Source organism: Martes martes, assembly GCF_963455335.1.
Source record: "Martes martes genome assembly, chromosome: 12".
NCBI lineage: Eukaryota > Metazoa > Chordata > Mammalia > Carnivora > Mustelidae > Martes > Martes martes.
In genome coordinates, this window is record NC_137900.1 from 89,280,028 (window position 1) to 89,300,377 (window position 20,350).

General features: G+C 55.2%; 1 protein-coding gene across 7 annotated transcripts in view; it reads left to right on the forward strand.

Moving 5' to 3' along the window:
• SPTAN1 (spectrin alpha, non-erythrocytic 1) overlaps positions 1-20,350 on the forward strand; it is a 61,655-nt gene that overhangs the window by 22,579 nt on the left and 18,726 nt on the right. For 5 of the 7 annotated variants that reach the window (XM_080819776.1, XM_080819777.1, XM_080819779.1 and 2 more), the window contains exons 10-35: positions 348-449; positions 1,310-1,447; positions 1,800-1,910; positions 2,606-2,683; positions 2,823-2,978; positions 3,207-3,411; positions 3,903-4,084; positions 4,411-4,654; positions 4,845-4,967; positions 5,730-5,947; positions 6,753-6,845; positions 7,191-7,325; positions 8,402-8,550; positions 9,592-9,651; positions 10,792-10,990; positions 12,014-12,118; positions 12,955-12,978; positions 13,530-13,565; positions 15,269-15,316; positions 16,194-16,285; positions 16,515-16,659; positions 16,767-16,948; positions 18,816-18,915; positions 19,091-19,288; positions 19,386-19,532; positions 20,216-20,319. In XM_080819776.1, coding sequence (XP_080675902.1) covers positions 348-449; positions 1,310-1,447; positions 1,800-1,910; positions 2,606-2,683; positions 2,823-2,978; positions 3,207-3,411; positions 3,903-4,084; positions 4,411-4,654; positions 4,845-4,967; positions 5,730-5,947; positions 6,753-6,845; positions 7,191-7,325; positions 8,402-8,550; positions 9,592-9,651; positions 10,792-10,990; positions 12,014-12,118; positions 12,955-12,978; positions 13,530-13,565; positions 15,269-15,316; positions 16,194-16,285; positions 16,515-16,659; positions 16,767-16,948; positions 18,816-18,915; positions 19,091-19,288; positions 19,386-19,532; positions 20,216-20,319 — 3,374 coding nt within the window. The remainder of the gene's footprint in view (positions 1-347; positions 450-1,309; positions 1,448-1,799; positions 1,911-2,605; positions 2,684-2,822; positions 2,979-3,206; positions 3,412-3,902; positions 4,085-4,410; positions 4,655-4,844; positions 4,968-5,729; positions 5,948-6,752; positions 6,846-7,190; positions 7,326-8,401; positions 8,551-9,591; positions 9,652-10,791; positions 10,991-12,013; positions 12,119-12,954; positions 12,979-13,529; positions 13,566-15,268; positions 15,317-16,193; positions 16,286-16,514; positions 16,660-16,766; positions 16,949-18,815; positions 18,916-19,090; positions 19,289-19,385; positions 19,533-20,215; positions 20,320-20,350) is intronic. The other 2 variants (XM_080819781.1, XM_080819782.1) reach the window with 1 other exon arrangement.

A 20,350-nucleotide genomic window follows, 5' to 3' on the forward strand; every position in this document is an offset into this window, starting at 1 on the left:
AGGGGAAGCAGCTACCTACCAGGTACTATAAAATCCTAAACCCACCCATCTGGCACAAGGAGGGCAGAGAGACCCCAGCGGAACAGAAGACGGGGCTCAGACCCCTTGAGCGTATGGCAGCGTGACAGGCTTGGACAGAGGTGGCCTGAGAAGTCAGTGGCAAAAAGACTTCCCAGTAAATGGTGCCCTTGTGACTGGTAACCCAGACTGATGTTAGGGAGCGTGGCTTCCTTGCTGATCCCGCTCCTCGATGGAGATGGGATATCCTGATTGGTAACGACTGTGGGAAAGTCAGCATCTCTGTTTTCTGCGTTGCTGGGCATACATCGTGCCTTTTCTCGCTGCAGGGTGAGATCGACGCTCACGAGGACAGCTTTAAATCTGCAGATGAGTCCGGACAGGCCCTGCTGGCCGCTGGGCATTATGCCTCGGATGAAGTGAGAGAGAAGGTAAGCGAGGAGAGGTTCCTCAACGGAGCGGCTCTGGGAGCTCTTAACCCATCCTGGAGTACCCAGGCCGCGTGGCCGTGGTGTGCGGGAAGCTTCCCGAGAAGCTTGCGCCGGGAAGTGCAGGGGCAGCTCCTCGAGAGACTGAGAAGACCTGTGTGTGGAGCTGATCGATCGGAGGCGGAAAGTCCCATCCGTCTGGGGCGATTGTGACCCATTCCCTACCGAAAGGGGACTTTGCAGGGAGTGGAGTCCCGCGTTAGTGATGGAGACAGAGGAAACCGCTTTCTTTAGTTGACACGTGTAAGCACTCAGTTTCCACGCTCCACGGGATCGGAGTATAAAGATAGCTGAGGAACACGGAGAGTGATGTTTTAAGATTGTGCAGACTAGGAAGAGACGTTCCAAAGACACTTGTTGTCAACTGTGGGGCCTAAAAATGCCGTCTGGGGCATTTGCGTGCTGCCCGTGTTTTATGGGACACCCACCCAGTTGACGTTTGTCCGCAGAGACCCCTGACCCCGTGCCCGCCCTTTAGAAGGATGCCCTTCCTCTGCCACCTGAAGTTTCCTTAGCATTTTGACCTAATGTCATTTGATAACGTGGCAGTAAAATAACTCTAGGCGAACTTGGGTTCCCTCTCCTGCTTCGCGTGAGCACGCAGGCCGCTCAGGGTCTGCGTGTTTCCCCGTGACGTGGCTGACGCAAGTGCCTGGGACTCGCCCCCTTTTGCCAGCCCGAAAACAGGCCTGAAGATGAGCGTGAGGGTTAGACATGCCGGGGCAGCCTCTCCGCGTGGCGGTGGGCGGCCGCCCTGCCCTGTCCTCACGGCCCTCGTGTCCCCCCACCCCTTCCCCCTGCAGCTGAGCGTCCTGGCCGAGGAGCGGGCCGCACTGCTGGAGCTGTGGGAGCTGCGGCGGCAGCAGTACGAGCAGTGCATGGACCTGCAGCTCTTCTACCGCGACACCGAGCAGGTGGACAACTGGATGAGCAAGCAGGAGGTACGGCCCGCGCGCCACGCCGGCCTCCCCTCGCGTCTGCTGCTGCGGCGGCCGGCCTGCTTCGGGCAGGAAGTCACCAGCGCTGCGGCTGTGAATCGGGAGAGGAGGGCTCGTTGAGCGACCCCCAGCGCCTCCGCCTTCCTCCCGCCGCCAGGCTCGGGGTCACCCTATTATTAGATTAGTGTTGAGGGAATCTAAAGGGTGTTAGGCTTTCTGGAAGAGATCTTGCAAGTTTAAAAGCTGTAGAATCTCCTGTGTGCGTGTTCCGGCCACCCTCTCCTTTGCTTGCCGAAAGCCTTAAGGGGTGAAAGGACGGGGGTGTCCCTCTGAGCGCTTCGGTCTCTCTCTCCAGGCCTTCCTGCTGAACGAGGACTTGGGAGACTCCTTGGACAGCGTGGAGGCGCTCCTTAAGAAACACGAGGACTTCGAGAAGTCCCTCAGCGCCCAGGAGGAAAAAATCACAGTAAGACCCTTCTCATCGTCGCAGCTTTGGGTGATTCTCAGGTTCCGCCCAGAGTCCATTCTCTTCTCGAGGGTTTCTGGGCAGACGCATCAGAGGACCCGCGAGACGGTTCAGCTGCAGCCCTCACCCGTGGTTGCAGAGCTCGGCCTCGCAGGAGTCCTGCCGTAGCTCACAGGATGAGATCTTCTCGTGATGTCAACCTCCACACTGACGTTTCACTTGCACTGCGAGTAGTTAGAGTTCAGGGCGCCTGACTGGCTCAGTCAGCGGACCGTGCGACTCTTGATCTTGGGGTCATGAGTTCGAGTCCCACGTTGAGTGTAGAGATTACTTAAAATCTTCAAAAAATAAAATTAAAGAATAGAAGTAGCTGGAGCTCATGGGGGAGGTATTTTTCCCCTTGAAAACAGTTCTTAGAGGCAGGAGCTAGAAGAAGGCTGCTGACCTGTTACGCCCCTTGTCTGATCCTGTCAGATGTGTCTTGACATCAGCTACAGCAAATGTCTTCCGTCCCGAAGGGAGCTAGCGTAACAGTGTTGTCTCTGACTGATACCGTCAAGCAGACGCTCAGAAGTGAAGGAGAAACGTTGACCTTTGTTAGGGTTTAGTGTTTTGTGACCTGTCAGTAATTACGAGGCCACCATGCTGTGCCACCGTGTGGTTACCAGCGAGGAACCCCCATTCTTCCCTCATAGGCGCTGGATGAGTTTGCAACCAAGCTGATTCAGAACAACCACTACGCCATGGACGATGTGGCCACCCGCCGAGATGCGGTGCGTTCCGGGGCTCCCCACGTGCCTTCCTTTCGGTCCCCGGCTCTCCCTCCTGGGACTCGTGTTGCCACGTAGCCTCTTGAGCCAGAAATCCCTGGGGAGTAGGAAGCAGAGATTCACGTGGCTCCTTGTCTTTCAGCTGCTGAGCCGCCGCAACGCCCTTCACGAGAGAGCCATGTGTCGCCGGGCCCAGCTGGCGGATTCTTTCCACCTACAGCAGTTCTTCCGAGACTCGGATGAGCTCAAGAGCTGGATCAACGAGAAGATGAAAACTGCCACAGATGAAGCTTATAAAGTAACGTCTTACGGCGTTGTCGTGTAGCATTAGGCTAGGAGGCTAAGGGCAGCTCTCAGATAAATTATAGCTAAAGAAAGACGTAGGGAATCCCAAAAACTGCACTATTTAACGTAGGCGGTTTTCTACCCCCACCCCCTGCCAATAAAGAGAAGTACGAAGGTAACGCAGGGTAGATGGACCATGCTCAGGTTCAAGGTAGAACCCCCTTTTTCCTTTTATTGGCAGGACCCATCCAACCTACAAGGAAAAGTACAGAAGCATCAGGCTTTTGAGGCTGAGCTCTCGGCCAACCAGAGCCGCATTGACGCCCTGGAGAAAGCGGGGCAAAAGCTGATTGATGTCAACCACTACGCCAAGGATGAGGTAGCCGCTCGGATGAATGAGGTCATCAGTTTGTGGAAGAAATTGCTGGAAGCCACCGAACTGAAAGGTGAGAGGAGGTGTCTCCCTGGGTTGTGACAGGAATGCTGGGGGTTTCCACGTCCCTTCCCGGTTAAGTGCAGGGACTAACAGCACCCAGGGAAGGGGGGCCCGGAGACGTACGCAGGCTCATGTCCCAGGTGGGAGTTACTTGCCGTGCGTTTTCGATGCTTTGTGATGGGGCACATGTGGTTGACATTGCTGGTGAGTGGGGGAGCCTGAGTCAGAAGGGGGAGATATGGTCACCCGGCCGTGACTGGACTGGGCCCCGTCACTGAAAATCGAGGCTCAGTTGAGAGCCGAGGGCACTCAGTAATTCTCAGACATTCTTCTCTCCCGGAACTTCCAAGTCCGTATCTCATTGTCTGTCCCTTGTGATGGACGTGAAGCGTTAGCTGCGGTCCTGACCCCGAGTCCCTCCGTAAGGTGCCGTCGTGGTGAGCGCTGTTGGCAGAAAGATCGCGTGAACAGATAGGTAATCAGACGTGCTCCTTTGACCAGGGATAAAGCTCCGCGAGGCGAACCAGCAGCAGCAGTTCAACCGCAACGTCGAGGATATCGAGCTGTGGCTGTATGAAGTGGAGGGGCACCTGGCTTCAGACGATTACGGCAAAGATCTTACCAACGTCCAGAACCTCCAGAAGAAGCACGCCCTGCTGGAGGCTGACGTGGCCGCTCACCAGGTAGAGGGGGGCTTGGGGGCTGTCGCCAGGCCGGTGCTATGGAAACGCGAGTGAAGAACGGCGAGCGATGTCAGACCACACTTGTTTTTGGAAGGATGAAAGCTGTGGGTTTGCCTAGGTGGCCTTACACGTTCCCTCTTCTCCGATTAAACTCCTCCCACAGAGCTTTCTGGCAACCCCAAATGGGGGGAGGAGATAGCAGAAAAAACGCTCCCCGGGCTGGGAGGAGTATTTTTGTATGCGATCAAACGACCCTTGAAGTCGGATCGGATCAGTCCAGAACCTAGTTGCCACGCTTTCAAGCCTCTGTCCTCTTCCGTCCCCAGGATCGAATTGATGGCATCACCATTCAGGCCCGCCAGTTCCAGGATGCTGGCCATTTTGACGCCGAAAACATCAAGAAGAAGCAGGAAGCCCTTGTGGCTCGCTATGAGGCGCTCAAGGAACCCATGATCGCCCGAAAGCAGAAGCTGGCTGACTCCCTGCGTTTGCAGCAGCTCTTCCGTGACGTGGAGGACGAGGAGACGTGGATTCGGGAGAAAGAGCCCATCGCCGCGTCCACCAACAGAGGTCAGTCTGCTTCCGCCAGATGAGAATCCGGTCTGAGAAGGGGCTCTACTCTCCTAGCATAAGGAGGTGCATGTCAGAACAAGGAAGGTCAAGTTTAAGTTAAACTGGAACCCTGGTGGAACCCGAGGAACGACAGGGCTGACTTTGCCCTTGATGGCTTGGGTGACCAGGGAGCGGCTTCTGCTTTCAGGCAAAGATTTGATTGGCGTCCAGAATCTGCTGAAGAAGCACCAGGCCCTCCAAGCGGAAATCGCCGGCCACGAGCCCCGCATCAAAGCCGTCACGCAGAAGGGGGACGCCATGGTGGAGGAAGGTGAGAGGGTGCCCCCCGGGGAGCGGCTGTGCCCTTGTCCTTACGCCCTTTCTGTGGTGAAGTGTGTGGACTCAAGTCAGTTTGAACTGTGGGGTTGAGGATCTTCTCCACCCTCTCACTGTGCGTCCTTGACTAGACCCTGTGCTCTCGATCTGAACGTCTTACCTGTGAGATGCAGGTAATAAGGCCTCCTCCTGACGTCGCTGTGAGGGTCGGTTGAGGTCACGTAGGGGACAGAGTGGAACAGCTTGGCTCGTGTCTCAGTGAGGACCAGGGAGGGGGGGGTGGCGCTGTTAAGCTTTCGTTATGTGTCTGCGCTCCAGTCCCTGGGGTCAGTTGGGGTATCTGTTTCGTAGGGTCTGGATGGAGATCATGGTTTGAGGAGGCAAAAATAGAGCAGATCACTTAGAAGTTTGGGACCCGAGGGACGCCTGGGTGGCTCAGTTGGTTAAGCGGCTGCCTTCGGCTTGGGTCGTGATCCCAGCGTCCTGGGATCGAGTCCCACATCGGGCTCCTTGCTCGGCGGGGAGCCTGCTTCTCCCTCTGCCTCTGCCTACCACTCTGTCTGCCTGTGCTCGCTCACTCTCTCTCTAACAAATAAATAAATTTAAAAAAAAAAAAAAAAGTTTGGGACCGGAACCTCCTAAAACGGGACTAAGGGGCCTGGCTCGCCACGGTGGCGTCAGCGAGGGGCCATGGATGCCTAGAAGGCCTGTCTGTCTGGCGCCCTGGCAGCCTCCCTTGCACTGTCCTCCCTTCCAGGCCACTTTGCTGCCGAGGACGTGAAGGCCAAGCTCAGTGAACTGAACCAGAAGTGGGAGTCCCTCAAGTCCAAGGCCTCCCAGCGGCGGCAGGACCTGGAAGACTCCCTGCAGGCCCAGCAGTACTTCGCCGACGCCAACGAGGCCGAGTCTTGGATGAGGGAGAAGGAGCCCATCGTGGGCAGCACCGACTACGGGAAGGACGAGGACTCCGCGGAGGTGAGCGAGCGCGAGGAGCCTGCCGGGGCTCGGGGCCCTGCTGGGAAAGTGCCCGTGTGCGGCAGGTGCGGCCTCTGCGTTGTCGGTGTTCAGGGCAGTTTAGAACCTGTTTACTCTCCACTGTGGAAACTCAGCCTGGCCATGAGAGAGCGGAGACTGCCTCCTCCCACGAGCGTCTTTCTCCTCTTGTCCCTCTGTTCTCTCCTCATGCGTGCGCACACACGTCCATGAGCCCGTGTTTTGCATTTTTGAGTCAAACTCTGACATCTTGCTCATGAAGGGCTGGTGGCCCTGTACTGACCTCTTAGCTTGCGAGTCCACGTGACCAGAGTAGCTGAATGTTGATGCAGCAAACAGGATTCTGCCAAGAGATGGGGCGGGGGGACTGAAGAGCCTGGGCAGCGGTGGTGGAAGATGATGGTGAAGCCCCACGTGGCGAGGGAGAGTAGCAGCCACGGGGAGGGCACGTACCCGGCACGCTTCGGTTTGCTGATGCTGTTGAGTTCTCATGACGGGTGGTGGGTTCCCCATGTGTGCGACACTGTGCCTTGTGTCTCCTTGTCTGTCCCCAGCCCCGCAGAGGGACATACGGGCAGGGAGAAAAGAGAGTATTGTGAATCACATCAAATACGCCCTCCACGTTTGATGTTCATTAGAAATGGGGGGGGGGTGGAGAGTGTGGAGTAGGAGGTGATGAAATCAGCGTGTAACCAAGCGCGTCTCGGGACGCTGGCGGGTCGCTGGGGCAGTGTGGCCAGGGCGCCCCAACTCCTTGCGCTGGGCTCGACTGTGACTTTGGTTTCAGGCTCTACTGAAGAAACACGAAGCTCTGATGTCAGATCTCAGCGCCTATGGCAGCAGCATCCAGGCTCTGCGGGACCAGGCTCAGTCGTGCCGGGTGAGCTGGGGCGCTTCTGGGGCACAGGAAGCTGCGGGGCCCCGGCCCTTCCAGCGTGTGCGACAGTCGTAGGCTACATTCTGGTGGCCTCACCACGACGTCCTGGGACACAAAGACGTATATACGGTTTAAAATGAGATTGTTGTTGTTGTTTTGGTTTTTTTAAGATTCAGAATAGCTAAAGTTTTGGAATCAGATTTCACTGGTAGCTTAGAGGAGAACTCTCTCATGAACGTATGTTTGGGGCATTTGGTCCAGTTGGAGTTGAAATCGGAGTCTGTCTTGTGCTCGGCGACACACCATGAACATCCTTTAATCGGGTTTGCCCTTCCTTGGGATTTTTAGCAACAAGTGGCCCCCATGGATGACGAGACTGGGAAGGAGCTGGTCTTGGCTCTCTACGACTATCAGGAGAAGAGCCCTCGAGAGGTCACCATGAAGAAAGGGGATATTCTCACCTTGCTCAACAGCACCAACAAGGCAAGGCGTCGGAAGTGGTCCTGTGTCTGTTTCCATTAGCACCGCCGGTTTTGCTCGATGGGGTTTCTGGGGGTCGTTGTGTCTGGAACAATCCTGGGTTAGAATCCGAGGAGAGACCAGAGTCACCCCGTCAGTCTCCCCCTTGATACGGGTCCATCTCGTGGGAGTTCAAGAAGGTAGTCAGGGCGTCTGCCCGACACCTGGGGGCAGTGCGCTGGCTCCCACTCTCGAGGGCGGCTGCTTTTCCTGATTACACACATCTAGGTGGAACTCCTCCTCAATAGACCAGAGTTTGCTTTTCTGGAACTCGTAGCTGCGGGTTCTTAACCTAGACCGTGTGGCTCCGGCAGAGCTGACGGCAGCCATGACGTCACCCCGTAGGCCCTCGACGTTAAATGCTTCTCGGGTCCTCAGCCTCTCTTCCTTGACCTGTGTTGGTTTGATAGTGACTTGGAGATGAGGTGCGTGGCACTCCACAAGTTTTGTCCGATGAATCACAAAAGCTGCCCGTTGAGGCTGGAGAGATGGTTGCCATTGTCATCAATGACCTTTATTCTTATAACCCCTGTTTATCCTGACCGTGAGCGTTTGAGGAAATCTGTGATTTGTATTTCTTGTTGACTCTCAGCTACCGTCTGCTCTCATTGTCCCAAGAAACTTACCGTGATGATGGACGTTGCTGTGTGTGCCGGCTCTACCGTAGTTGTTCCCACAAGTGTTGATTAAGCACTAGAAATGTGGTTAATGGAGCTCTTAAATTTAGTTTTATTCTAATTTATTTAAATTTACGCAGCCACGTGTGGCTGGTGGCCACACGATTAGTGCAGTTCCGGAGAGTGACAGGACTGCCTTTCGTGCTGGGTGTTGTCGCAGCTTTCTCGTGACGCTCTCTGTGCTTGGTAGGTGATAGTCCTTGAGGAAAGTGACTTTGACACTGTCATGGGATCCTCCTGACGTGGTCAGAGCTATGCCTGTGCCTGTGTGTGTGTGTGCGCGCGCACGTGCATGTGCGCAGGCCTCCTCGGTCTCTCTGTACTGGGGAATTCATGCTTCCGGTTGTCCGTCTGTCTCCTTAGGACTGGTGGAAGGTGGAAGTGAACGACCGGCAGGGCTTTGTGCCGGCGGCGTACGTGAAGAAGCTGGACCCCGCGCAGTCGGCCTCCCGTGAGAACCTCCTGGAGGAACAGGGCAGCATAGCCGTGCGGCAAGAACAGATTGACCACCAGTAAGGGCCCCACGGGCGACTAGCACGGCCCCGGTGTCCCTCGGGGCTTCCTTCACGTCCCACGTAGGCCACGGTTGAGGCAGTGTCCAGAAGCTTCGGAGCGACTGTTCCTGTGCCTGTGTGCACTCAGGACACCCGCTTTCCACTTCCTGCCAAGTCCCTTTTAACCCACAGTGTTCTGTTTGGACCTAAAACCCTTGACCCCTTTATTTTCCATATGTTGTTTCTTCCCCTAAAGTGAGTTTCTCTTTCTCCACAGCATTTTCTAAACCTCAGCCTCTGAACATTTGTCCTTCAGTTGGGGAGACGCTCTGGGACTGAGATCTAGAGGTTCTCCTTTTAAAAGGCTGTTGGGAGAGTGGCTGTCTCTTGCTTTCTGCTCTGGGACAGAAGTGGTTTTTTACGAAGTAGTTCTGTCCTCTGTCCTCTGGCTAAGCTCCCGTAGTGACCCGTGTCCCTCCCATAGGGTGTCTCACTCTGCTAATAAGCACGAAAGTTTTAGACACTTGAAAAATATCCTGAAGTTACATTCTCACTAGACTCTATTACAGTAGAACTTCTGTGAGTCTGATGATCCCTGAGAAAATCAGTTATGTGTCCGCTTCCAGACCTTTTCCGTTCCTGCTGAGACAGGAGTGCGGTTGGGGCTGGGGTCGAACCGTGGGAGTAAAGCCGCCGGCCTGACACGTGACTGGAGGGGCGTATTCGCTCTCTCCGGTCCCTTTCTTGGAGCAGCCCTTCCCTCCCCTGGCCTTGCTTTGTAAAGTGCCCAGTGCGGCCAGTATAAGGAAAATTGTCCGCCTTAAACGTGGCAGACTGTTGCGGAAGAGGAAAGTGAACTAACCCTCTAATTGACTTTGCTGGCTGTTTCTTTCCTGATTTCCTTCGTGGCCTGGCCTCCTTCCAAGAGCTTTTGAATGGCTCCTGAGTTGCCCCCACTCGAAGCATCCGGCCTCCTGGCGCCCGTCGGAGCGGCCACTGTCCTTTCCCGTGGATTAATCGCACTAATCTGTGCATGCTTTTGCTGTGCCCCCCGTGCAGGACGCGCGTAACTAAGGAGGCCGGCAGTGTGTCTCTGCGTATGAAACAGGTGGAGGAACTGTGAGTAGGCGGCGGCCCTGCCGGCGCCCGTGTCCGTTCTCCCTCTGCCGCTTCTCTCCAAGGCTCTTGTTCATCTGGAAGGACGAGGTGGGGGGGACTGTGCCGCCCTGCGGCAGCTTCGCTCACCAGGGACGAGGTTTCGGTGGCACCGTGTCAGTTGATGGCCGCTTGTCTTCTGGGTCGCTTCCGTGTGCAGCTGTGCGCTCGGTGTCGTCGGTCCCCCGCGCCCCCTGTTGGCTTTGGTGGTGGGCCAGCCGCGCTCGGCAGCGAACCTGAAGGCCGGGCCCGTAGTGTTTCTTAGTAGGAAGCAGACGCAATTCCTCCCTTTAAAGTGCTCTGAGTCTGGGTACCTTGTTGCTTTTTTTTTTTTTTTTTTTTTTAATCTCACTCGGAGAAGCTTAGATTTGATGGTGACGGTGGATTTTCTTTAGCCTCTAACTTCGTTTTACTAAGTGTGTCACATTCATATCTCCAAAGCTAGTAAGTAGCTCAGCCTTTTGTATTTTGGCTCCTAAGAGCTCAAATACTCTTTGATTCCTCTGAAGTCTTCCAACACCGAAACGGTGCGGATACTCTGTACTTGACCTGATTTTCCGTCTAGTTGCTAAAACACTGAGAAATCAGCATATCACTCGCCCACCCTTCAAAGAGGCTAACGTCCTGTACGAGGCTGTTGTAAAGCTGGGCATGCCTTCCCCCCGCCACCCCAGCCCCCGGCCCGGGGTGGCTCAGGGAGTTAGGAGAGCGGAGCGGCACCTCTGTCTGCATCGTGCCCGCACACTCCTCTCGTCTCCGCGGTGCTCGCATGCCCCCTGTGTTCCTGTGCTCGACGCTTGGTTCTAGTCATTTGTGGTTGTGATGTTCTCGGGGCAACGTGGGCCCAGGGATGAGTGTGCCTGGCTGTCCCAGCCACCCAGTGGCGACCAGCGCCGTGTGCACTCATCCCCGAGGCTGTGGCGCGGGCACGTAGGAGCCTCCTCTTCATCTGTGTTCTGACACCTTGTCACCCGGGCACCATCGCGACACACTCATGGCCTTGGACCCGCATCTCAGAGACACTGGTGATTTGGCCGTAGGCGAGCATCCGTGGGAAGCTAACCGCCTGCCCGCCCCCTCTGTCACCCTCCCGGCCTCCCGCAGGTACCACTCTCTGCTGGAGCTGGGCGAGAAGCGCAAGGCCATGCTGGAGAAGAGCTGCAAGCGCTTCATGCTCTTCCGGGAGGCGAACGAGCTGCAGCAGTGGATCAACGAGAAGGAGGCGGCCCTGACCAGCGAGGAGGTGGGCGCCGACCTGGAGCAGGTCGAGGTGCTGCAGAAGAAGTTCGATGACTTCCAGAAGGTACGGTCTGGCGTCTGAGCGGACAAGCGGCCCGAGGGCGCAGTGGTTCGGACTCGTGACTGAAGTTCACGGGAACTGACCGGGCACGGGTAGCGCTGGCCCGCCGGGGAGCCGCGTCGTGGGGACATGAACTGGAATTTTTCTTGGGCTGGGTTAGCCTCACGGAAGTCGAGGCGCTTTTCTCTATTTCTCTTAAGAGCTTTTGAACTTAAAAGACAAAAACGTGTTAAAGTATTTTTTGTAATTGGGGTAAAGTGGGCACAATACACGGTTACGTGTCTTTCAAGTGGGCGGTTCGAAGCACTTAGTGCCACACGGCGCAGCCACTGACCTTTCTGGTCCCGGGCCATTTCCCGTGTCACGGGGGAGCTGCACCCCCAGCACAGCGTCCTTCCTGGGGTCCCCGGCCCTTTGTCCCCGGATTGACATATTCTGGACATTCCGTACACACGGAATCCTGTATGACGTGACTTTTCACCACCGGCGACTGTCACGGAGCAGCGTGTTTTCCTGGTTCATTCTTGCCTCCCTGGTGTCGCGACTCCACAACTTTTTATGGCTGAATGGGACTCCACTGTGTGCCTAAACCACATCTTGTTTCTCGTTCCCACTTCGAGAGTTTCATAACCAGTTCGTGTGCGTGAGCGGCTGTCCCCACCCCCCCACCCCCCCCGTCCCAGGGGCTGTCGTTAGAATTTCAGCACATTTTAGAAACATGTTTCTCCAAAGAAAGTGGAACGCGAATTTCCATCCCGACAGAATCATGGCGTGTGAACCACAGTTGATGAGGCAGATTGGAGACGAGCCGTTGTCAGTCGGTGCCCTGTAGTTTCCTTGCTTCCTCGATTGCCACGGTCGGGATTTCCCGGTTTAGGTGGCTCCCGTGGAGTAGAGAAACTGGTTCCCAGGATTCCTAGTGAACAGAAACCTGTAGGTTCAAACTGTAGCTCGTGAACCTCTTTTGCCCGCCTCCTCCTCTGTGTTACTCTTGGCGTCTTAGCTGTCGCGGCTTCGGCTTTACAGGATCTGAAGGCCAATGAGTCGCGGCTGAAGGACATCAACAAGGTGGCTGAAGACCTGGAGTCCGAAGGTCTGATGGCCGAGGAGGTGCAGGCCGTCCAGCAGCAGGCGAGTACCCCGGGCTCGCACGGAGCCCGTGTGCCCGGCGGGAGGCAGCGCGGCTCCTTCCCGTGTCCTTCCGGGCCTAGCACGCGGCGTCCCGTAGCGCACAGCGCCGGCCCGGGTGTGGCCAGGTCCTCTCTGGCCCCATTTCGTTTACCTTCTGTCTTCTCCATGTGCCCGTTTCATACCGTGAAAGCTGTTTACTGTTCGTTTTATTTATTTATTTATTTATTTTAAAGATTTTATTTGTCTGACAGAGATCACAGGTAGGCAGAGAGGCAGGCAGAGAGAGAGAGGAGGAAGCAGGCTCCCCGCCGAGCAGAGAGCCCGACTCGGGGCTCGATCCCAGGACCCTGGGATCATGACCCGAGCCGAAGGCAGAGGCTTTAGCCCACTGAGCCACCCAGGCACCCCTATTTATTATTTTTAAAAGATTTTATTATTTGAGAGAAAGACACACTGGCAGGGAGGGAACACAAGCAGGGGGAGTGGGAGAGGGAGAAGCAGGCTTCCCGCCGAGCAGGGAGCCGGATGTGGGGCTCGATCCCAGGACTCCGGGATCATGACCTGAGCTGAAGGCAGACACTTAACCAACTGAGTCACCCAGGCGCCCCTTGTATACTGTGTACATGGCCCTTAGTCAGTAGTAAACGTACCCATTTCTTAAATAAATAAAAGGTTTTACATATAAACACTCAGTCTGTCAGACTCTTAAGAAGTTCTTCGGGGCAATTTGTCTGTCTTACGATTCTGTCCCTGTGTCCGGGTTTGACAGTAACAAGTGTCACAGAAAGCTGCATGTTTTCTGAAATAATGAAACTCGTTTCCCTCTTTCCTTGTAGGAGGTGTGTGGCATGATGCCCAGGGTAAGTCTGTGTGGAACCTGGAACGTGAAGTGGGGTAGGTTTTGGGGAAGAATAGAAAGTCATGAACCTCTTATGGATTTCTGTCCCCAAACCTCAGAGGGGCCTTTTGTTGGTAAAAATCTGTGGAAGAGAAAGAAGAGGAGAAATAGGTTTTGATTTGCCATTCTCCAGAAGACCATAAAAAAAAAGTTCTCTTCAGTTTTCTAAAGCTTTTTCCACAGCAATTGTTCAATGTTATTTATTATCCTTTTTCCAAGAATCCAGTGAGTAGGACAGAGACAAGAGTTGGTGGTTTTCTTACTAAATTTCTTCATTCTCTTCATTTTTGTCCACTTCTTAAAAGACTAGAATTTTCCTCTCCTGTTTGTTGGCTTCCCTTCCCTCAAGCGGCCTTGTGGTGTGCTCTGAGCCAGCAGTCAGTTTCTGATCTCAGGGAAATGCCGCTCTGGCTGATGGCTCTGGGGACCACCCCCCCCCCACGGATGGGAGGTGGGGGGGCTGCGTCGTTCTGCACTGCATGGCTTCCTAACGTCTGCCTCTCCCCTGAGCAGGATGAAACGGATTCCAAGACCGCATCCCCGTGGAAGGTAGGAACTCCCTTGCCAGTTATGTTTCCAAAGGTTTTCAGGAATAGGCATATCTTATGGGTTTTTCTGGTGTGTCTGTTTCTGAGGATTTGGGCCTGTTGGGAGTCTCTGGTCATTTCTGGAGTTGTTGGCTGGTTTCCTTTTGACCCTGGCATTCTGTCCTTCGACTCTGTCATGTCTTAAAACGCAGCCCTTGGTAAAAAGCAGCAGGTGTTCCGTGCAGGTGCTCGGAGCGAGTTCGGTTAGATGGCCTTGTATCCCCACGTCACTGCCAGAGTAAAGCGTGCACAGTGGCCCTGCGTGGTTAGGCGTGGTCGCACCCGTGGGATTGCAGTCCCGGAGGACAGAACAGGGTCAAGAAAATGACCTCTGCCTCGCCGCTTTCCCCAGGGGCCTAAGAAATGCTTCTTCAAAGATACCAGATCCTGCAGGGAGATGTAGGAGATGTACCTTCCGCGACAGACACGATTCCAGACAGACACAGGGTGCTTGGCTAGGGCCCCCTGCTTCTGGCCTCCTCACCCCTCCTGGCCCGGATGGTTCTGTCATTAAAGAGTTTCCACACCGGGGGGAGCATGCCTTTTCCCTTTGATTCAGCTTTTTCTCCTTGTTTTCAATCATAATTATTCTTAGGTTGCGGGATGTGATCATTGGTGATGTGAGTGGGCAACATCCTCACCCGTCTCCCCTCCTGGTTTTTCTGGAAACGGGCGTGTTTTCGGAAGTGTGTTTCAGGTGGCTTTGTGAACACCAACACCACCAAATAAATACATGCAAGTTTTCTTTTTAATTTTTATTTCTAAAATGGATTGGAGACAAAGGTGTGTACTTTTTGAACCCTGTACACACCCACACTGGTTGAAAATGTCACCTGGGTGTGTCGCAGCAGCACCGATGAGCCCGACTCCCCCACATCCCAGCTTTTGGCCCCTGATTTTCTTAACATATTTGAAGATTACCGGTATTGTAATGTGGGTTCCCCCCCCCCACATAAAACTGGGTGGGTTCTGCGATCCCAAGGAATGTCCGATTTATACCTTGGTGAGAAGAAAGCTAATTCACTGGTCTTTGTGTTTTGTTTTGGGTTTTTTTGCCCCTATCTGGTAAGGCTGTTGCCCTTAGTTTAAGGGGGACACTGTTAAAAAGACGAGCAGCCCGATAGCCAAGAAGAGATATGAGGTTCTTGGCATATTTACGCATAAACAGGCTCACCTGCCAGCATTTGTTAAACTGGGTGTTTTCTGGACTATTCTGTAGTATGAACAGCACTAATACTTAGTCATTGAGCTCTGTTTTCTGTCAGCCAGCTGGGGGGTTTTGTGTGTGTGTGTATTTAAGATTTTAAGCAATCTCTACACCCAGCGTGGGGCTCGAACTCAGAACCCTGAAATCAAGAGTCGTATGCTCCCCCGCCGGAGCCAGCCGGGCGCCCCACCCCCCCAGCCAGCTGTTTTAATTGTGGTTGTCACCACTCTCTCTTGAGTCTTCATCGAGTGAACTTAATTAAATTGTGCACTGGGTGCTTTGTTCCTTTCCACTGGTTAATCCTTTATTTGTGGCTCTGCTCAGCATTTTGACTGTGTCCCCTTAAGACAATTTTGGTTGATGATTGAGACCTAATGAATGGCACTTGCTCCTCGGAATTGTGTCTTAATTGGCAGACACGGGATTAGTGTTGCTCTTTTGCTTTCCTCCCTCCATAGTCTGCTCGTCTGATGGTTCACACCGTGGCCACCTTTAATTCCATCAAGGTAAGAAACTGGCCAGCCCCCTCGTCTCCCAGTCTCCCTCCCTGTTCTGCTTCTCCTGACTATGGCAGAACTCTTGTCCTAAGTCATCACTCGAGCTGTTGCACTTGTCACTGTCCCCGGCTGTGAGGTTTTCCTGGGAAAAGGTCCATTCTCCGCCCACAGCAGGGTGGCCAGGTAACCTTCCCTGCTCAAGAACTCACCTGCTCTTAGTGGTAAAGTTAGCCTTTTCCCTTCCTTCTAGTAGGGCCAGGAGCTGCAAGAAGGGTAGGTCCCCACAGTGTTTGTCTCTTCAAGCACCAGGCCCCACGTGGCCTGCCGTGGCCCGGGGTGCGGCTGGGCTTGGGGCTCAGGGACTCGTCCACATGCTAGTTCCGTTGTTTGTTTGTTTTTAAGGGTTTTTATCCATTTATTTGAAAAAAAGAGAGCTCACGTATGGGAGGGCAAGAGGGTGAGGCGGCAGCGGACTCCCCACTGAGCAGGGAGCTGGCCTGGGCCAGTCCCAGAACCCCGAGATCAGGACAGGGGTGAAGTGAGACGCCCCCCGCAGGGTAGTTGCTGATGAAGCAGCTGCTCCGGGCGGCCGCTTGGAGCTGACAGGGAGGCTGAGTCGGCTGCACGTCTCTGCGGCCTTCGAGGGGATTCCAGGTCAGATGCTCTGGAGCGTTCAGGCCGTCGGACGTGGCTAACTTTGCCGCGATCCTCAGCTTCTGGACTTGTGCTGTCGCGTCTGTACTAATTATTGCGCCGGGAAGGGCAGAGACAGGAAATCGTGCGTGCTCCGGCCGTTCCTTGCAAGCCGAGCGCCGGTCCTCTGGTTCTGGGCCGCGTGTCGGAGGCTGGCCTGGGCGCGGCCGTGCTGACCGCTGTCCTCCTGCAGGAGCTGAACGAGCGCTGGCGGTCCCTGCAGCAGCTGGCCGAGGAGCGGAGCCAGCTCTTGGGCAGCGCGCACGAGGTGCAGAGGTTCCACAGGTGAGGGGCGGCTCGGGGCCGCAGCGGGGTTGACCTTGGCGGTCCCTGCACGTGCTGACTCCGCTCCAGTTGAGCTCCGTGCTCTGGCTTCCGGGACCACACCTGTCACGGGGTACACTGCTCAGTAAAGACGGACGGAGGGAGCGAGTGTGGGTTCTTTGCTTCGTGGAGCTTTTGGTGGTAGCCGCCGTGCTCAGCGGTCCTTCACCGCCCGTGTGTCTCCCCGTAGAGATGCCGATGAAACCAAAGAGTGGATTGAAGAGAAGAATCAGGCTCTAAACACCGACAACTACGGCCACGATCTGGCCAGTGTCCAAGCCCTGCAGCGCAAGCACGAGGGCTTTGAGCGGGACCTCGCGGCTCTCGGCGACAAGGTGAGAGGTGGCAGGGCCGGGGACGTTTTGGCCCCGGGCAGCGCGACTCTTCCACTCGGCGGAGCGCAGCTCCCTCAACGTGCCGTCTCGCCACCTCGCTCCTGCAGGTCAACTCCCTGGGGGAGACAGCCGAGCGCCTGATCCAGTCCCACCCTGAGTCGGCCGAGGACCTGCAGGAAAAGTGCACGGAGCTGGACCAGGCGTGGAGCAGCCTGGGGAAGCGCGCGGACCAGCGCAAGGCCAAGCTGGGCGACTCCCACGACCTGCAGCGCTTCCTCAGTGATTTCCGGTACGAGGCCCAGAAGCCTGTGGGCGGTCGTTCTCGTCGGGCAGGTCACCTCTGGGCCGGGGCGGAATCGTCCGGCTCCCACATGCCAGAAGAAGTCTCCGCTTCCCTGTCCACATGCGCACCGTTTCCCGCCCGATGGCATTCGGTGTCTGCCTTCGACGTCTCTCTCACTTACTACAGACGTACCGTAGTCTCTTTCGCAAACCTGTTTTAGTGAGAGAAACTTCATAGTCTTCGAAAAATACAAAGAAGGAAACCGTGAACCCGGACGACACCCTTCGCGGGTAGCCACCAGTTGGCTTTGCCGCCGGGGACACACTTTTTTTTTTTTTAAACTTATTTGACAGAAATCACAAGTAGACAGAGAGGCAGGCAGAGAGAGAGGAGGAAGCAGGCTCCCCGCAGAGCAGAGAGCCCGATGCGGGGCTCGATCCCAGGACCCTGGGATCATGACCTGAGCCGAAGGCAGAAGCTTTAACCCTCTGAGCCACCCAGGCGCCCCTGGACACACACAGCTGACCCAGCTGTCGGTGCTTTGCAGATAACATGGCCCTTTCACTCTAAATACCTGGGCCTCTGCCTCCCACGTGCCCGTGTTTCCACCCTCACGTCCAAGGCCAGTACAGCAACATCTTACCTAGTCCCGGTTCAGGTTCTCCCGGTTGCCTCAAATGTGTCTTCACGAGTCCGGGTTTGTGTTTGGGTCCAGGGTCCAGCGGAGGCAGTGGTCTCCCGACCCCTCCGCCCTCCGCGTGTTGTCTTTCGCGACACCAACGGTTTTGAAGGGTCGAGGCCGGGTGTCCAGCGGGATGTCCCATGACCTGGGCCTCAGGCTTTTTTAAGGCTACCTAGTGCCCCACCGTTGGATGAGGTAGAACTTGGTCCCTGGCACCCATTCGGGACAGGTGTTTCTCTGCGGCACACTTGTGCTAACAAGGGTTTCACATGGGTGTGTGTGCACGGGGGTACACACGTAGGTGTGTTTTATCCGGGCACTTGCTCTGCGGGGTGGGACTGGGCAGGTGATGCGTTTCCCCTTCCCAGGCCTCTAGTAGGAAGTCCCAGTTGGGTTTTTGTTTTCGGTTTCTTTTTTTCTTTTTTTTTTTTTTAAGGTAAAAATCAAGTAACAGAATAGTTACGTGTCTTAAAGGATGTCATTCACTGGTAATCTTATTGTGTCATACACTGGTACTTACTGTGTTACACGAGTAGTACCTCTCTGAAGTTTTGACACTTTCCACCGCCTCAAAGAGCACCCCGAGCCCCATGAGGAGTCACCTCCCCCTTCCCCTCTCCCCATCGAGTCTGCTTTCCATCTCTGAATTGGCCGATCCCGGGTGTATCTGATCAAAGGAAGTCTAGGATAGGACCTGTGACCTCATATGTTGATTTCCGTACCCTCACGTGCAGACATCGGTCAGCAGCTGGATTCTGCGCCTTCGTGGGCCCAGGACTCCTGCAAGCTCAGAGAAAAGTGATTCCTCCGAAGCTGTGGAAAACTGCACCACAGTCGTTGCTTGTGTTAGAACCTACTTTAAGGCTAGAAGATCTTAGTCACGAGTTTAGTTCATTGATTTCTGAGGAACGCTCAGTCTTTTGTTGTCATTTTTAATTTTTTTAATATCTCAGTAGGATGAACAAGAGGCTTTGAGATATTTTGCCCAGAGATGTGGATTTTAACTAGTTAACCATTCAGTAGATTAACCGGTTAGTAGATTAACTAGTTGACCCTGAATAATCATTTAGTAGATTAACTACTTGACCCCAAATAATCTCCTGAGACAGGAATTGTGTGGTTCTCTTTTCCTGGGCAGAAAGCCTGCTTGCCAGGTAACGTAATCGCTGTTCCTCTGCGTCTGCTTGCCAGGGACCTCATGTCTTGGATCAATGGAATACGAGGGTTGGTGTCCTCGGACGAGCTCGCCAGGGACGTCACCGGAGCTGAAGCTTTGCTGGAACGGCACCAGGTAGGGGGCTCTGCCCGCCCAATGGCTGGGGGTGGGGGGGTCGTGCTGCTGCGCCGGGAAGACTGTGCCCCTTCCCCGCCCCCTGCCGCCAGCAGCACCCTTGCCGCAAGTTGGTGGTTGACACAGCGGTGGGCGTCTCGTGCCGGTTACCTAACCCCTTCCCTCCTCTTGGCAGGAACACCGGACAGAAATCGATGCCAGGGCTGGCACTTTCCAGGCCTTTGAGCAGTTTGGGCAGCAGCTGCTGGCTCATGGGCACTACGCCAGCCCAGAGGTCAAGGAGAAACTAGATATTCTAGATCGGGAGCGCGCAGGGCTGGAGAAGGCCTGGGCTCAGCGCAGGATGATGTTGGATCAGTGCCTCGAGCTGCAGGTGCGCACAGGACGTCGCTTCCCGTTTGCCATGGGCTTTTGGACCGGGAGTTTCGTGGCCGACGGCCCCATCTGCCCACCTGCCTCCTTTTCTTTAGCTCTTTCATCGGGACTGTGAGCAAGCGGAGAACTGGATGGCTGCCCGTGAGGCCTTCTTGAATACCGAGGACAAAGGAGACTCGCTGGACAGCGTGGAGGCTCTGATCAAAAAACACGAGGACTTCGACAAAGCCATCAACGTCCAGGTGAGGCCTTTCTTCCGTCAGGTCTCAGTGTAGGCTTGTCCAGATGGACGGCTCTCTTCGGGGGCTGCTGCCGCTTCCCGTCTCAACGATGAGAATAAAAACTCGTCCCTGATGTGCCCAACTCAACCTTGGCCGCTCCCTGAAGTGAAGAGACTTGCTGTTGGCCACACGAAGGGACAGTGGCCCCCCTTGTGGGAAAGCACGTATGGACCTGGATGCTTTTTAAATCTTCTCTAAGTTCTGATACTTGTGAGGTTTTGGTAACAGGGATGCCCCACGTTAAAATGTATTGTCAAAGCAGAAGCACAAACGTGCTGGTGTGGAGAGAGGACGCCTGAGCGCTAACAGCTCGGGAAGGTGGGCACCTCTTTGATTTATAGCCCGTTTTGTTGAAAATCTGGCACGCTTCTGACAGTCAGCTTGATATTGTGTGTGACAACTCCTGGTGTCCTAGCCCCTGTCCCCAGGGTGACCTAGAGTCATCTTGAGTTAAACTCTGCTAGTGGTCGAAATCAAGCTTCTCCTGGCCTCTACTCTCTGGCTTCTAAAGTGTCAGCGTAGTCTGATCCCCGCACCAGCTCGGGCCCCGCCGCCACCCATCACAACCACTCTCTTCGCAAGACCTGAGGCGTGTGCAAGGCTGGGCCCGCCCGCCTTGGCCTCACGCCCCTGTTTGCCCACAGGAGGAGAAGATCGCCGCCCTGCAGTCCTTCGCTGAGCAGCTCGTCGCCGCCGGCCACTATGCCAAGGGCGACATCTGCAGCCGGCGCAATGAGGTTTTGGACAGGTGGGTGTCGGTGGTGCTGCACGCGCTCACG